General features: G+C 39.9%; 1 protein-coding gene across 1 annotated transcript; it reads right to left on the bottom strand.

Annotated features, from left to right (window-relative positions):
• Positions 1 to 11,874: 11,874 nt before the first annotated feature.
• Positions 11,875 to 16,849, bottom strand: adra2db (adrenergic, alpha-2D-, receptor b). Its single transcript, XM_063492429.1, has one exon. The coding sequence runs from the start codon at positions 16,358 to 16,360 to the stop codon at positions 15,089 to 15,091; it is 1,272 nt and encodes a 423-aa protein (XP_063348499.1). The 5' UTR covers positions 16,361 to 16,849; the 3' UTR covers positions 11,875 to 15,088.
• Between the last annotated feature and the right edge of the window lie 1,174 nt (positions 16,850 to 18,023).

Genomic DNA, 18,023 nt, shown 5'->3' with positions numbered 1-18,023 from the left:
CCTGGTGAGAATTCCTGTCTGAGAGCCAGTTTAGGATCCTGTAACTCAGCGCACAAGAGACCAAAGGCAAGACTTGATATCCAGAGAGCAGAACGATGTCCGCACTGAAAAAGTTCATGTCATGTTGTGTTTTACTCCATTTAACACTCCCCTTAACTGTGACTAGACTGCACGTACACTTTATGAAAACCAGACTTCATTATGCAGCACAGAGATGGAGCAGGTTGTGTGTTTTAGATTAAAGTGCTCTCTCACAGTAAAAACATGCTTGAAGACAGATGCGCTGCAGACGTTTAGCTGCTCTTGAACTTTGGAGTTCCGATAACGCACGCTGCCACTGAAAGCTTCCTGCTAATTGAACGCAGATGTTTCAGTGCGACGACGGTTGTGTGTTTTTGAATGAGGTGGTACGAGAGGATAGAGAGGTGGAAATTAAAGGGAAGCACAGAAGTTTGGGCAAATTTTATGCTCAAGAAAAAGAGAAAGTTTCTTTTTTTAGAAGTCAAATAAGATTATATTCTTTTAATTCTTCATTTTTTTATTAATTTTTTTATTCAAATTCAATTTAAAATATAAAACTAAATACTAAAAAAAAGTGAATGGATTTGCGTTCTTTGACTTCATGGCCACACTGTGAGTTGGTATTTGTGTGTCTATTCCTGCTGCTGAGGCCCATACACTTGTTTATTTACATAGCTAGCAATTAGGGAGAAACACTAGCATTCACTCGATGTAATAAGCTTGACCTTTTGGTCAATATGTGGACTACTTTTAGCTCTGGTCCTCTGTCAACCAATTCCCGAGGGAATTATGTGACTTTTTATTTGTTAAATGTTCATCAGCTAATTGCCAATTTGGCTTGCAGGGTGGTGCTGGTTAGGTTATCAGGAGCGGTGGTTGCTCTGAAGCAAGATGGTTGTTACAATTAGGCAAAGGGGGGGGGGGGGGGGGGGGGGTAATCTTTGAAAGTCTCCTTCTACACCAGAGTAGACTAGAGTATAAGTTTCTCCATTGTTTATTTACAGATGCTAACTTTGTCTCTTTTAAAAGAAAGGCTCTTCCTGAGTAACCTTCGTTCAGCACTCAACCTTCTGTGCATTTGCTTTCAGATACTTTGGCTCTCAAAACTTGGTTAAGTGGTTTATACAATCACAGCATTTATTTGAACTGAAGAGAATTCATAATTTCCGTCCAACTAAACGCTACAGCAGGTGAGCCCACTGATTAAGCTCCATCCCCCAGCTGATTAACATTGTGCTAACCAGTCAATCTGAATACTTTTCATGTTCAGCTGCAATAAAACCAGGCCTACCTTGGCTTGCTGACAGATATTTCACATCTATTCTTCTTTTTTTCCTCCAGGGCCAACAGTTTGTGTGTCTCTTTATTTATTTTTACTCTGGAGAAGCAGCGACATTTTGAGGAGGTGGGATGGCAGGACTGAACCCTTGTGCATGATAGTTCTGAATTATTTTAGCACTATCTTCAACCTGTTGCCTTCTGTCTCTGTATAAGCTGCCTGTGAATACCACAACAGAGACATTGGTCTTAAACTGTAAATTTAAATGGAGGTAAGTGTGTGTGTGTGTAAGTGGGGTGCTGGGTCAGATGGCCCATGGTTCCACTTTTCCCACCATGTTTTTTTTTTCAATAGATTCCATCATCAAAACGACACTCCAGTCCCAATGAGGTCCTCAAGCTGTAAACAGCATCGCTGTTGGAGGATTTTGAACTGAATTGGTACTGGAAATAAAATGCCACATATTTCTACAGTGCTGTCAATGTCATATATTGTACTCTAAGCTATTTGAGTATTGCATAATTCATAGCCATAGCACAGGGACACATCATTGTAATAAGCCACTGTGACACAAATCCTCACCTCGAGCTGTAATGAACAGGATGACATGTAAAAGAAAATCCACTCAGAGGAGCTGACGAGTTCGGTGTGCTCTGAGTGGTCATGTTGAATGTAAACACACAGGAATATCCTTACAAGTGCAGAACGTGTACTTTTTTTTTGTTACGCTTTGAGAAAACTTTGAGAAAATTATCAGACATCTTTGATTTTTAACCAAAACACTAGTGAGATCTGGGTGTTAGGAATGTCAGTCTGACAGATGAGCCATCATTTTAGTATGAACTGAAATTTCTGACATTCACTGTGAATAATGCTAGATAATAAACCAAGAAGCACAAACAGAAGGAGAGAAAGTTTTTGGCCCAGTGGGAACACAATAATTAAAGGTGAGAATCCATAACTGATGTTTGACAAACAACAAAATCAGCTTCCTTTACAAATCAAAATGGACACACTGAGAAAAAATTATCCAAAGGTCATATTGATCATATTCTTAAAATCAGCATCATATCCGAGACTCCACTGGTGAGATTTTGATAAAACAAGCACAATGGTGAAGCTTTAGGAAAACAACCGATTAAGCCTTTTGAAAGTTTAAAAATCATAAGTCAGATGCAGGGAAGAAATAAGACTTGTGCAAAGCACTGCTGAGACAGGCCCACTGATGAGGTACCACAACTATTTTCACATTTTCTGTGATTGTACCTTAGAGTGGGACTCCACTTGCATTTCCCTGCACATAATTTTCACCATTTTAATGTCGCATGTCAGCATGGTGGTATTTGCCAAAAGAGACAAAGTACTTGTGGGGCTAATAGAACTAATGAGCTTTCTGGGTATGGGGTCATAAACCAAATTAGAGAATAAATTAAAAGTTTGACATGTTGGTGATTCCAGATGAATCAGAAAAGTTCAGAGTCAACATATGCAAAAGTTTCCGTGTTCAAAAGTTGCATAAATTACAGGAGGCATCATCTGTAAACATCATATGACTGCCCAGATACGTTACATAGACATAAATGTATTCCTTTCCTCTCACATCCTCTCACTCATCATCTGACTGCTATCGGTTCATTTGTCATTTAATCCTTCCTACGTGTCTCTCCTCCTAGGTTACTCCAGCTTGTTTACCTGTCTAGGTGTCTGAGTGTGTCGCCAACCCCATTTCTCTCACTATTTCTCTCCTCTTTTTCACAATCCACTCTCTGGCCCAGGATAAACCCTATTCCACCATCTGCTTGTTAATCGAGGCGCACAGGCTGTCCCCTCCCTGCACCTGTTCCCCCTTCCAGAAGCTTCGTTCCCAGTAGCAGCAAAAATACTGCCCACTCATTTAGCAGCCAACATAGCACTTACACTAAATAAAACAAGTTATTTGTCACCTGTGTCTTACCTGTGCTGGAAGGCCTCACGCAGATGATTTGTGCTGTATGTAATTGGATGAACAACAGGGTGTGTACTTTGAATCTCTTTCTGTCATGAAATGTAAAGTTTTGAAGTATTGCTGACATTTTAAAAGCTGCTTTAAAAGCCCACCTTTTAATTACATCACGACACATCTCCTGAGACCACATGCTGAAAAATGTACATAAATTGCAGTAACTGGACACCACGCTGTGTTCATATTTGATTTTATCCAAGTCCTGAGGCTACGACTGCAGGTAGTTTGTTTTAATTAACTGAAAACAACTGCGTGCGCTCCCTTGGGAGGTAAAACAAACACTAATCCACATGGTAATAACGTAGGCTGGAGGGCTCGGCCTTGTAACAACATGCATCCACACATGTACAAATATGGATACAAGAACACACACATGTGATTCATTAATCCTAAACATGTGCGAGTCATGGGACTGCTTAAAGTTCATCCTATCTAACTTTCCATCTCATCAAATGAATCAAAAAGGAGGACTAAAAACTATCCAAGGGACAATTAGAGCCGCTTGGGAGTTGCACTGGCTTCCTGGGTTATGTAAGCACACATGTAACAGATGAACATACATATATAACATGCAGAACCACAAATGTGCCAGTATAAACATGCATACAGATGAGCCACATCTTCCTCTTAGTTTCTCCCTATTTTAAATGACAGTGTTTCACAGTGGCAGTGGGCTAATGTGCATGTGGGTCTGTCTGTGTGACACTGATGTGGGGCTTTGTGCTTATGAGAGGTTAACAGACTTCTGCATACTCTTGAATCAATACTCATTGACACCCTATGTGCCTAATTGTCCCGTGGCACATCACTGATACCCCTGACATAATCTAGAATAGCATTTTTCGGCCCATTACCAGCTTAAATTTAAAATGCCGAGGGCTTTTGTCTGCTGTGTCTGAATGATAGGACTGTTTTTAGATAGAATAAAAACAAAAGCAAAGAGATACAGGGGCCTCAAAGATTAATAATTCTCTACAGTGTAGACCTGCGGTGTTACACTGAACATCTGTGTGCTGACACTGCCGCAGAAGAAATATTGAGCAGAGAAATAAAATCTTTAGAGTTTAACAAAACTATGACCCCGGCAGAACACTCAATTTTTAGCGGGTTAGGTCGGGACTCTAAAGTTGACTTCTCAGACATTTCGTGGTTAAAAAAGAATTTAGTTACTTAAATACTAGACTGTAGGACAGCAAAATGGGCAGATAAGGCGTGACTTAAAAATCTCCAAGTTCAGGACAGGTTCAAGCAGTGGAGAAAGCAACGTGGATACCATGTAACCAGTAAAAAGGCAAATGTAGAAATATCCAATAATAATTCAGATTTCTGCAAATCAAATGGGGTCAGCTCAATTTAGGCATGTAATCAAAATATTGCCTGGTCTGATCGGTCTGCATTTCTGCTGCCAGATTCAAATGTTTGGAGAATTCGGATGGTCTCCACTGTCACAACAGCCCAATAGAGGAATCTTTTGACAACATGGACCCTTACGGTGCGTACACACCAAACGGATATTTCCAACACCTCTCTGCCACAAAGAATTAAGGAAAAAGGAGTCCAACCAAGTCTCTAATAAATTGGCTGGTGAGTTTATAGTACTTACCAGTTCACTGGGAGCCTTCAAATAATGTCTCATAAATTTTTGAAAAACTGGTCCCTTGGTGGAAGAACAGCCGAGCCTCTGCATGACTGAAATGTCTGGAGAGTCTTATGCTCAACAGGCACTCCCAGCACATAACAAAATCCATATGCTATGCAATAGCTCTTTTTTCTCCTCACAGCAGATAGATGGGAAACAGTATATGACTGTCTAGGTCAACCACTATACAGTGTATGAGATACACAGGTAAGATTTTGAGCTGTATTACAAACCTGCTGATTCACCATAGTAAACAGAGGATTTAAATAAAGCCCAGATGTTTTTAATTCCATCATTAACCTTATTTAAAGCAGTCAAAACATCTGCTGTGAACTCACACACATGGATGTACTTCTTTATTTATATTTTGTGATGTATTTATTATGTATTAAAAATCCACTGAGCGTACGATGTGCAGACAGGTGAGCAGCAAGAGCAGGAAAACTTGATGACGACATCTAGTGGACAGGTGAAGTGAGGTTACTGAAACTACACGCTGCGTCCTACTTTGGAGACCGGTGCTGCTGAAGTTCAGCTTTTGTCTGACCCACTTTGCTGGAATGAATCCAAAATTGGAGAACACATATGATATTGAGGTCAGTGTCAACACATGGCCTCCAAATTTACCAGGTGTTATTGTTGTCAGATAAATTTAATAAAAGGCCACTGGCCCCGTAGGTGTGGATAGTTTCATTCATGCTCAGAGAAAAAGAAGGTTTCACTACTATTGTAATAGACTGGCTATAGCTGCAATTGCTGAAACATTGAGGTTTGTGGTGTCACTAAAAAAAAAGTGTTTTATTATATATCCAACAAGCAACTTTTCTATTAAAAAAGGAAATCCAAGCAGCAAATTGTAATACTGAGCTCACCATATATTGAATACACATGAGCTATGATACTTTGTTGTTGTTTGCATTCAGGCTGCATTTCCAGTGAATCAGGAAAGACTGATGCCCTGCCAAACCAAACTCCAAAGAGAGATAAACATAAACGTATGCGCATCTTCTCCTGCATTCAACACTCAGTTGCAGGTAACACCTGAAAAATTACCCCTAGTAATACACAATCACATTTTCCAAAGTCCATTAATGAGCTGCTGTTCATCTGGGAATTCCCTGCATAGCTCTCAAATACCAGATATCTATAGGCTGGAAGTTTACCTCTTGAGCTGGAGTGGTGGTTATTTTTAAAGATGAATTTCCTCTCGAAGAGCTTGCCAAGTGCGAGGTGATAAATCTCATCATCTACACCCCGATAAAAGTGAAGTCTGGGTCAGAGTTAAAATTCCATGAAAGGCTTCCTATTCAGTATGGTGTGCACTTCTTGACAAAATAGTTATGAGTAATAAGAGCGTTGCTTTTGAATTTCGGTGCTGTTGTGTGATTTTTCTTTTAAGAAATGTTAATGCACAAGATGATATATTTACGAGTGCAGCGTAAAGTGCAAAAAGATCTAACAGTTTTTTCCTGTGTTCTCACACGTCCAAACTCTTGATGCTTACAATAAGTTCAATTTATCTTTCTTCCAATACAGTAAGAAGGTCCTGGAATATGAACTTTATTTTGCAAGGCAGATAGATGAACATAGTAATAAGCAAAGGGAGATGGAGGCAAATCGATGTAGTGGAGAAGGGTCAAATGTCATGGAAATAAACAGTCCCCTTGTTTGGACTGTTTTGCCTTGTTTTCACAGCGGGACATTGGTCTATTTCCTCAGAGTAACGTTTCATTACTCCTGCATTTTTCCCCTGCCCTTATTTTGATGCCACAGTGGAATTGTGACAATCTCCATTACGTATGAGCGGCTGCTATGTTTTGCAGCTGTGCTCTCTTCAGCCATCGCCTTCAATCAGCTTCTTGCTTTGAGTTATTACTTCCTGCTTTTCTTAGAATTTCTGAATTTTACTAAATTGTCTATATATTTTCAGTTTTTATATTCTAGCTCCAGCTTGGGAACGCTGACCAACATTGTCAGGGAATGAGATAAAAGAATGGAAAAGAAAATGACTGTAAATCCTATGCTTGGTTGGTGTTGGAGAGGTTGCAGGTTGTATTTAAATGACCCAAGTGACTTCTTACCCCTCGGGGAGTGACGGGTGAATGCTTGAGTAACTATTCCACAATCTTGGATTAGAATTGTTAAAATAACACACAACCTTAACAGTGGACTTGACTCTCAATGCACAGCATGATAAATAAGTTTATGAAACAGATGCATAACATCCAAATTTTTCTGGGTGATTGTCTTGTGGAATGAGCGTGTGGTCTCATTAGTACTGCGTTCAGTTCTCGGCCACAGGGACTGAGGTCAAGGGTAAAACACCCCTCTTCCACCCATCCCACAACTTCCTTCACTTCCTCTCTGAACAGCAGGATTTTCATCATACTATTCATAATCCACAATCTCTCAGTCAGGGAGATATTTGTATGGAGAAAATTACGTGGGGAATATCTGGCAAAAATGTGTTTGCCTCAGACATCGAAAGTACTTCTCTAAATAAAAGGGTAATTCACTTTGCCATAAAATGATTATTTTACCAGGAATAAACCTGGACCTAAAATATAACTCCAATTCCCTCAAAATTTGGTGTTGTGTAAAATTGGGATTAAAAACAGAATGCAACAATTTCCAAATATGATACATCCACATTTTATCCACAATCTATCATATAAAATATGCCAACGATTTAAACTTTGACATTATTATCTCATTTATCAACATTTTTTAATCTAATTGGGTGAACTGGCAAAATGTCAGTAACATGATTGGATATTTTAAAAAGACCATTTTTGGGGTAGTAGAATTTACCCCAAAGTTAAAGATGGCAGAAGTTCACCAACCTGCAACAAAATTGTCTACAAATTATAGAACAATTTAAAAATGCAATTGTGAAGACTTTGAGAAGCTTCTATAGTATTTAATATAATCAGAATCTGAGGAAATCTCTGTGTGCAAATGACAAGGCTGAACACAAGTATTAGATGCCTGTGATCTTCTGGCACTCAGGCAGCACTGCATGATTCGGTCATAGCAATCGCCGCATGTGCTCAGGAGCACTTCCTGAAATCATTTTCTGTGAGCACAATTTGCTGTGTAATCTACAAATGCAGGTTAAAGCTCTAAGATGCAAAGAAGATGCAATTAGTTAACATGATTTTTAAGCCAAAGCTTATTTAAAATGGACTGGGGAAAAGTGGAAAACTGTTTTGTGGTCAGACAAGTCGAAATGAGCCTTTTAGCCTTTGAGTTCAAAAGTCTGCATTTCTGATGGTACGAGGTGCATTAGTGCCTCTGAAATTGGCAGCTCGCACATCTGGAAGCGTATCAAGAGTGCTGAATTCTATATACAGGGTTTAAACCAAGACATCCAAGATATTCTCCTATCTGGATGTCATCTTTTTAAAGGATATTATATTTTAGCAATGCAAAGCTAAACCACATATAAAACACTGCTGCAGAGTAGAAAAGTCTGGATGGTGAACTGGCCTCCCTCCATTCCAGACATTTCTTCAACTTGTGAAATGAAAAATACAAGAAGGCGACCCAGGACTGTTAGCTGTTAGCTAGAATCCTATATCAGACAAGAATGGACTTTCCAGCAACTGGTTCCCAGAGTTCCCATATGGTTCCCACACTCATGGTAAATGACGTGTTGAGTGGTAAACACTGCCATCTTTTGAGATATGTCTCTTCAAATTCAAAATGATATAATTTTATTCATAAATTTATAATTTTTCTCAGTTTCAATGTTTTACGTATTTTCTATTTTCTGTTATGAATAAATGCGGGTTTATGATATTTCCAAATGATTACATTCAGTTTTTACTTATGTTTTACACAACATCCCAGTTTTATTTAGAATTGAGGTTGTAATAATCTGAATAGTGAAACCTTCATTATTTGGTTTCTTGGGGGCAGAGCAAAAAGGTGATGTAAGAAAAGCTCTCATGTGTTGTTATTATATAAAGTTGTTCTGATAAATGTGCTGGCAACACTTCTCAAACTACCCAGCAGCCATGATGCAACATTATCAACTATTTGGAGTTGTTGTTGCCGACCATTTGATGAATCAAAGTCCAATTTTTACCCAGCTCTCAGCTGTGTTTTGGTATCATTTCTTTGGGGAAATATTCGTGTCTTTAGCTGCTAAATGCTAATCTGGTTTCATCAATCTGCGAGTAGTTTAAATTTATCTGATGTTTGGTGTTGGAGCTGTACCATACAAGGCGGATGAAAGAATATCATCAAAAACCAAAACAATAATCCTCCTTCAGGCATGGGGAAACTATACAGTCACACGATAGTCATTTTCTTCTGGAGATCTTTTTACATTATAATTAAAATGCTGATAAATGCTGCTTTAATGCTTTAATGGATTTTCATTTCTTTCTTAAAGATAAAACAACAAGTTTTGCTAAATTCCTTTTCTATTTTCTCTGTTTAAACCCCTGAAATATCAAATATTATGGACAAGGCTATGTGAATTTGATCCTTTTAGGGACAGGAGTAAAAGCATGTTATCCTCTTCTTACTGTAGCTTAAGAAAGTGAAAAAAACATCCTATCTCTTATGGGATTAGGAGAGCTGAGAGCCTGCACCGGAGTATTGCAAGCACAAGCTTGTCGCATGCATGTGATTTTTTGAAGGGTATGTTTGATATGCTCGACACCAAAAGAAATCTTTCATGATCACTGCACACATCTATACGCTGAGCAAAAGCAGCCTCGGTGAGTTACTTGGGCTGATGTATTACCACTTCTGAAGAAGTAAGTCATTCAAGAACTAAATGGAATCAATATTGTTGAAGAAGTTCTTAAAAATTACTTTTATTGGCCACTTATTTAATATCTTTAGTAAAATAAAAAAAAATGGTGATGGGCCTTCAACTGAACTGGTTTCCTTGGCTATTACTGTTCTTTTATCATCAAGTTAATTAAACTTTTAAGTAGCCATCTTACTAATAACTAGTCTGAAACACTGAGTTGCTTTCCCTGTAGTTGTTTTCTTGTTGCCCTCAGCATCATCACAGATGCTGAGGGCATTATCTGTTTTTTATCCATGGTTGGATGGGGAGAAAAAAAGAAAAACATGCATGTGAACTCTTAATCATCAGCATTTATGCCTCTCCTTCATATCCATTTAGACTGGGGAAGAAGAGAGTATGCGCCGAAGTGTTGTTGTTGCTGTCGGTGGGGAAAAACAGCAGAGCCGATCCCTCCTGCCTGAGAAAATAACACAGACTTTATTTCTATGCACATGAAGCTCTTTATAGTAACTCCCATTTTCATTATTTCTAATATTCATCCTCCCTTTGATACAAATATTAGTTAGCACAGTGTTATTGCTGCAGGTGCTGCCACAAAAATTGTTTCAACTTAGAAAAACACTGCAGGAAGCGACCCGTACTAGTGCTTCATACTTTGATAAAACAAGCCTTGGAAGGAAAAAAAATGGTTTCATGTGTGCTTTTATGAATGTGGACGGCTGGTGAAATTTTAAAGGGTCAAAAGGCAGGGAGGTCGCTGTGTTTCAGACTACAGTTATTTTAATTAGCAGTGAGTTAGGTGTTGTTTAAAAGTGAACTAATGATATTCAGAGTGCAGTGCACCTGTTGCGTGACAGTGACATACCTTTGCTTAACAGCAGGTCCAGTTCATTTCCTGTTTTAAAGTTCAAAGATCCTATCTGGGCTATCATAGGCTTTAAAGACTATGTAGGCTATCGCAGGTCACAAACATCCTCTTAATGCTTTACTTACTCTCCCTGTATGTGTGAAACAGACGAGCGCCTGGCAGAGAGCTGAGAGTGTGTTTGTCTTATGTGTGTTTACCGGTGATGATAGAAATAGATAATAATCAGTTGGCAGAGATGCACCATCGTCCAGCAGAATGCATAATCAGCCCGAGTAATCTGTCTCATCACAGGAGTGAGGGAAAGCACTGGAGCGTGTTAACAACAGTCCAGATTGTGAGAGAAATGTAGCAGAGATTTCCCCAAATGAAGCAGCTGCACAAATGTTTTGTTTGAGTTTAAATATTGTCTGAGGATAAAAAGATTTAATCTCTCAGGAATCGTGTGCAATTTATGAGACACTGTGCACGGATGGATGCAGTATCTCTCACTCACTGATGTGTAAAGCCAGTTAGCAGCAACACAGCATTCAGAAGGCCTTGTTGTCCACTTTCTATCTGGATGGTGCAATACTTTAGACCTGTAGTTCTGGAGGAATTCATGAATATAAACTCAGAGAGGTGCAAATGTCCCTGAATGTTCTGGATGTAGTGATGAAGAGTCCGTTACTTAAGTATCACCTTCTATTACAGCTCTGTAGGGGTAATAATATGGTAATAACAAGTTATTACCACTCTACAAAAGTAATATCAAATAACCAAGTAATGTGTCAACTATCGTCATACCTGAGTGATATTTCACTGAAATTTATATAAATGGGCAATAAATATTATTACCTTTTTTCCACCTTATTACATCATTATTACATCATTATTACCTCATCACTACCAATTTAAATCAGAGATAGTTTGGAGTTAAATGGAGGTAAACTTAAGTTGTCTCCTAGAATGATTACGCATTACTTTTGGAACTATCTTTGTACCTAATCCTGGATAACAAATAATAAGGCAGGTACCAGAGCAGAGATAACTCAGATTACGTGTCCTAGTTGGGTCTTTGGGGACTAAAACATTTCCAGCACAGTCCAAGTCATTAGTCACCCCTCAGACATGTTTTGTTTTTTTTTCTGTATGAGAACATACAAGGGGAAAACATAGTTTTGTTTTAAGGAGTTACAGCCACCGAGCATGATGTAAACGTTCAGTCCAAATGAACGACATTGTATCAGTTATGACTAATTACATGGCTTCCATATTTCTCTTTGTTTATACACATTCTTTATTTGTTGAGCATCAAAGGAATAAAGCAGACGATGCATCATAAGACAATTTTAAAACCAGTGATCCAGTCCACTTTCTTAAACTTCCAGCCACTGTATTGTTATTCAAATTGGAGTAGATTGTGTGCTTTGAGGATAATTTATGCAGATTTAGCAGCAAACTCGCCATGCTACAGAGTTACCACAGCAGCAGGGAAAGTGTTTGCTGGACTGGCTCTATCTAAACAGTGCCCATGTTCACCACAGTGAAGGGAAATGCACAATAACATTTTAATTTCCAAATCTCTAGGAAAAAACAAAACATAGTAAAACATTGTTTTCATAGTAAATATCTTAAAATGCAATATGAACGTCACTGGGATTCAGTTAGTAAAATCTGCTCTCAAACACAGATAATACCACTATCATCTTTAAATTAGTACTGCATCGGTGTGATTTATATTGTCGACTCAAGTCACATAGTGGTTGCGTTGAACGGGGCGATATATTAGAACACCCTGGAGACATGAGCCCAGTTCCACCCTCGCTCAGACATGACACCAGCTGATTTATACTAATGACAAACTGAGGTCTCCTTCTCTGGATACACAGCTTCCTGAGATTGAGTCGAAATTTGGCCTCACTTGCCTCCAATCCTTATCTTGTTAGAGACAATTGAAAAAAGCAATTACCTGCAGATGCTCCGTTGTGTGATAAACAAGGTAATGTAGCAGACGACAAGAAGCAACTGCTCCCTTCTCCACTCTCTCCCTTTTCCTAAGAGGCTCACTTTTCTCTGCGGCGCACCTATCTTGAAATATTCACAACTGTCTCTTTTCTGACTATTAGGACTGCAAATAACCTTGCAAAAATTTCTGGCTCTAAAAAAATGTTTTTGTAAACTCCAAATCTTCACTCTTCTTCCCCTATTAAGAGGCTCGAGTGGGGCTTTTTTTGTCAACAGTCCACATCAGGAAATGTTTTGGCTCTGTCCAGTTGTTCTGTTGCTCTCATTAAGTCTTTAGAAGAGAGTTTAGGAGGTCAAGGGTCACTGCAGCTCTGCTTCCCTTCCTGAGCCAGTCGCCAACTTTGTTTACATTCTGGGATAAGGAAAAGAGTTTGTGGATTGTTGTGCAGACTGTAGAGCTTCAAATCTGCAAAACACAAAAAGCCAGCACAGGCTTGGTTTTGAATAAAAGTTGAGCTATCAGAGCGTTTATGTGATGACTGCTGAAGGACTGTGAGAATTCTCCATGTTTTGCTTTGTCATACTTTCCTCCCGGGTCACCAAAGGAAAATAACAGCACTGTAATGTAATATTGCAAGCGCTCGCTTTCAAAAGATTTAACAGAGCTGTGCTGACGTTTGAAGAGACTTGCCTGGAGGAAGTGCACATGAAAGCGTCAGAAAACACTACAGCTAATTAAAAGTATTGTGCCCCAATCCTGCTGCAGTTGAGCAGCTGATTACAAAAGACAATTGAATTGGGAAGTGTGATTTAACAAGGGAGTTGGGTGTCTTGTCAGCCGTGAATCAGTTTACTATCAGCAAATAATTTAAATATGAGTGTTTCATTTCGAGGTAATGAAAAATGAACTTGTAATTTTGTCCTCTGGAGAAATCAGGTTACATGTAACATGTGTACAGCAACATCCCACTAAGTCACAGATAAATAAGCATCAATCCCATCCTGCTAAATGTGATGAAGACACAAAGCTAATTACACTGACTCTTACGAGTGCGACTTGACCCAGACGTTTAATTTCTTTCGAGAGTTTGTGAATCCCTCTGAGATAAAGTTTCCTCGCGCTAACAACACTCCTCTCGGACTTTCTGATTCCCTTCATAAATAAAATGGTAGTTCACATTAAGAGAAAAGAAAATATGCAGCCATCTTCACCCTTGTTTCTCCTGACAGTATTTTAACAATACCCTTGTGAATGTGAGCATACTTCACAAAAACTGCTTTCATTTTTTTTTTTCTCTTTTTCAGCATGACATCCCTCAGACAGGGTGATTATCTTTGGAGAGGGGCCAGTGAGCAGTAGGAGTGCTTTGAAGACATTCCTAAGAGGATATAAATAGTGTATTTATACTCAGCACCCCCGTAAAGCGCGGTCCTTCATGATATATTCACCGTATGACATACACGTTGTATCTCACATGCATCAACAACCGACCACAGTCAGATGTTGTATGGAAAACAGTGCTGGGAAGTTCAAATATAGTCTTCTAATAACACTCCCATCCTATGTATGCGAGTTGTACCAATGCCTTAATCTTTTTTTTTTTACATACTGAAGAATTGTCCCTTATGAATGATTTCTTCTGCAGATTTTTCACTATATTAAGAAAGTGGTAATCTAACAGCTTTATAAAGCTTAGCATCACAGTGTGAGGCCTGACTTATAGATATTAAACTCTTTTTTTTAACCAAAGAGAGCTCACAGTGGATTAAACCAGTCCTGAGATCTTATCAGGAATGTTTTTACTTTTGTTATTTTGAGTGTTCTTCTTCTATTTATTCAAGAATATGTTAAACCTACTTAATCCACCAGGAGGTGGACCTAAAAAACGATATGTATAGTAAGTTGGCACTGCATGTTTAACAGCATCTTAAAATATTTAATGACAAAATGTTAAGCAGTTGCAGGGAAATGAAATACAGAGACGCGTGCAATCAATTCAGCAAATGCAGGCCTCAGCTCGGCCATTGTTCTGGTCCTGAGGTGGTGTGATAGCATGGCGGAGGTGTGAGATTAGACTCTTACATAAGTTTAGGGGTTCACTGATAAGAAACAGCTGATAACCTTGCTGTACCTTTAACTGCAGCAAGCACAGAAAGCCACACGAATTACCTGAAATAATGCCAAACATTTCATCCATGCAGAATTCAGCACTTTTTTTCTCTTCTATATCACAAAAAAGTCAAAATCTCCATGCTGGAGATTAATCTTCTATTTATCTCGGCACCCACAGTGACCAGCTGCCAACACTCAGAGTCCAGCAACAGAAGTGACCATGACTTCACCTTACCCTGAATATCTGAGCTTGCTGCAGGAATGGTCAAGTATATATAATGATTTATTTCAATTATAGACAATTTAATGTGTACACAACACTGGATATTTTTTAATATGCTAAACATTACATTTAAATTATGGAGTAGCAGAATAGTCAGCCAAGATCAATAAGTTATAATACTATGATTTCTTCCCAATGTTTCTGAGAGCCAGAAAATTATTTTTCAACCTTTCATGTGCGTTTTGATGTCCTGCATATGATTTTCTTAAAAGCTTTTCTGAAATCCCTGTTGAAAATGGTGTAGATTATGGGGTTCACAGAACTGTTGCAGTAGCCAATCCAAAAGAAAAGGTTGAAAAGTGCGGCGGGGATGTAGCAGCTCTCTCTGCAGATAGCATGCAGGCTGTAAGTAAAGAAGAAGGGGAACCAGCAGAGCACAAACACCCCCATCACTACCGCCAAGACGAAGGTGAAGCGCTTCTCCCGCATCTGGGCCACTTTGGTCTTGTTGGCTGCGGCCAGCTGTTGTCGCCCAGCTGGGTTCTTCTGCTCCGGGTAAAGTTGTAACGCCCGGGCTGAAGCCCAGGACAGTCGGCAGTTCTGGGGTGGGCAACTGTCCGATCCCTCTACTTTCCTTCGCTTGGTGAAGCGATGGTGTCGGGGTTTCGTATCCGATGCACAGCAGCTCTCCTCCAGGTCGATGTCGTCCAGCTCCCCTTGCTTTTGCGGATGGCTGCCGGAGCTTTGACTGCTAGGGCTCTCCATTTCGAACCGGTCCTTCCTGACAAAACAGGTCTCTGACTGAGAGGGCTGCCTCTCCAGGCCATTCTTAGCCACGAACACGGTGGAGGAGCGCTGCTTGGCAACTTTATAAATCTTACAATATACCAGAATCATGATGAGACCGGGAGCGAAAAAGGAGACCAGGCAGGATGAGAGGATGTACCAGGTTTCATCATTCAGCAGGCACTCCCGTTCATCGTGTTTGGTCATGAGGAGAGGAGGGAAGGAGATGATAGCAGATATTATCCACACCACAGCAATCATGGACTTGATGCGCTTAGGTGTCCGTTTCAGGTTGTAGCTAACCGCCTTTGTTACTGACCAGTATCGGTCCAGGCTGATGGCGCACAGGTGCACGATGGATGAGGTGCAAAACAACACATCCAGAGCGAGATAGAAGGCGCACCAAGTACTTCCAAAGTACCAGTAGCCCATTACCTCGTTGACGAGGGAGAAGGGGATTACTAGTGTGGCCACCAGGATGTCCGCCGATGCAAGAGAGACCAGGAAAAGGTTCTGAGGGGCACGGAGAGCCCTGCTAGTAAGAACTGCTACAATCACCAACACATTACCAACAATTGTGACCGAAATGATCACTGTAACCACGAGGATGATGAGTGCGGTGGCTGCCTCTGTGTGTGGCAGAGCGAACGGTGCGTCGGTGGTGTTTTCAACGTTGGAAACATTTTCCACCAAGAGGCTTAGCTGGGTTAAATCCATTCTGTCTGCAAATTGTCCGTTTGTATCATCTTTGTTATTTCACCCTGTTCTTTTTCGAAACATCTACGGCTGGCGCGCTGAGCTGTATTGCTAAAGCATGGGGATCGGCTGCGCGTAAAGCTCCGGGTCACTATCGAGTGCAGCCCACATAAGACACGGGGGCTGCAGACGTGATCTCCTGAAACAGCAAACTGTTTAACACACGTCCTTCAGGCAGATCCGACACGCACATCAGATGTCGACTGTGTGAGAAAACTGCGAGAGGAACAGAGTTCACAATCCGCAAAGACTCCGCGAATAAACTCGCTCCTGCGGCATCCATGTCATGCGTAATGCTAGTTGCGTTAGGTTGAACCGCTTCTCTATGGAGACGAACGGGAGATGCACACTGTGTGGAATAAATGTCCACACAGGAGCGAGGTGACATCACCGAGAGAACCAGCCCATTTCTAAACTGAGAGAGAAAGAGAGAGAGAGAGAGAGAGAAAAGAGATCTCTTTAAAACTTTAAAGTGTTTCTCCACATGTGAGTTTGCTTGTTGCTTGTTGTCCTTAATATATTTTTCTTTCTTCATGTTTAATGTCTCTGCTTTACATGTTCAAACCAAAACGCCAGTAGGAAAAAATATACACAACATGCGAGTTTTTCCTTCATCCTTTAAAATGAGGTTTCCTACCACAGCGATGCCTCATTCTCATGGCTGTTTATCAATCAGATTCTATAAAAGTACACTGCTTGATCAATGTATTATCATAAAAAAAACAAGGACACACAAATATTTTAGAAATCTATCAAAAACTTCAAAACTAAAAAATATATATGCTGAATTCACATTTTTTGAGCTGGCACAAGGGACTACTCTGAGAAGTCAGAAATGAATCAAGCATAACATTCAACCAGATGCAACATCTGTATGTTGCATCAGAAATAATTTTTCTTTGAAAAACCTCAATACTTTATGATGGCACCATCATTAAGAGTCCCTGATGGAACAAGAGGTAAAACAGCACAGCTGGAGGTTTCTCTGAACTTTATCAACCCTGCGGGCGATGAGTTAGGAGGGCAAAGTGTTCAAATTAAAATAGCTTTAATGGAAGCAGTGATCACTGATCAGTGCATGAATTTTGTCAGTGAAGCATAGATGTGCATCTATCATTGTAAACCACTTTTGGGAAGGCCTGACTTGTTTATGTGCAATCGCATTCATCCATTATTCATGAATTATAATCTGGAATTGTTCTATGCTGGCACGGTGAAGGTAATACCTGTTGCTGCGGTGCTTGCATCTGTTTGCTCTGGTTCAGTTATATAACACATATGCAGCTATGTTAGGCAACCAGACATACAGCCAGGGGATGTTTATGAAAAATGTACCAGCCAAACAGAAAGGTGCACACAAGGCCAGAAGAGGGGTCACTTTGAAGTACTCTGATGTACAGACTGTAGCTTTGCCCAACACATAAGGGTTTCACTTATTTGGGATTTTAAAGTATATAAGTAAATACCATGTGGCAGAAGCCTGTCATTATTGGATTTCCAGTGCAGGTAAACCTATACGGATGTCAACATAAATGCTGCTTTTAGGTGTACGTTTGTGTCCATGCTTGAAGGCTCAAGAACATGAACATGTTTGTTTCCCTGACTCTTTCCCCGCTCACTCTCT

The sequence above is a fragment of the Pelmatolapia mariae genome, linkage group LG2, assembly GCF_036321145.2.
Source record: "Pelmatolapia mariae isolate MD_Pm_ZW linkage group LG2, Pm_UMD_F_2, whole genome shotgun sequence".
NCBI lineage: Eukaryota > Metazoa > Chordata > Actinopteri > Cichliformes > Cichlidae > Pelmatolapia > Pelmatolapia mariae.
This window is presented reverse-complemented; position numbering and strand designations above follow the sequence as displayed.

What these genes read in the sequence shown, in the direction of transcription:
- adra2db (XM_063492429.1), bottom strand. Translation starts at nt 16,360, where the DNA reads ATGGATTTAACCCAGCTAAGCCTCTTGGTGGAAAATGTTTCCAACGTT.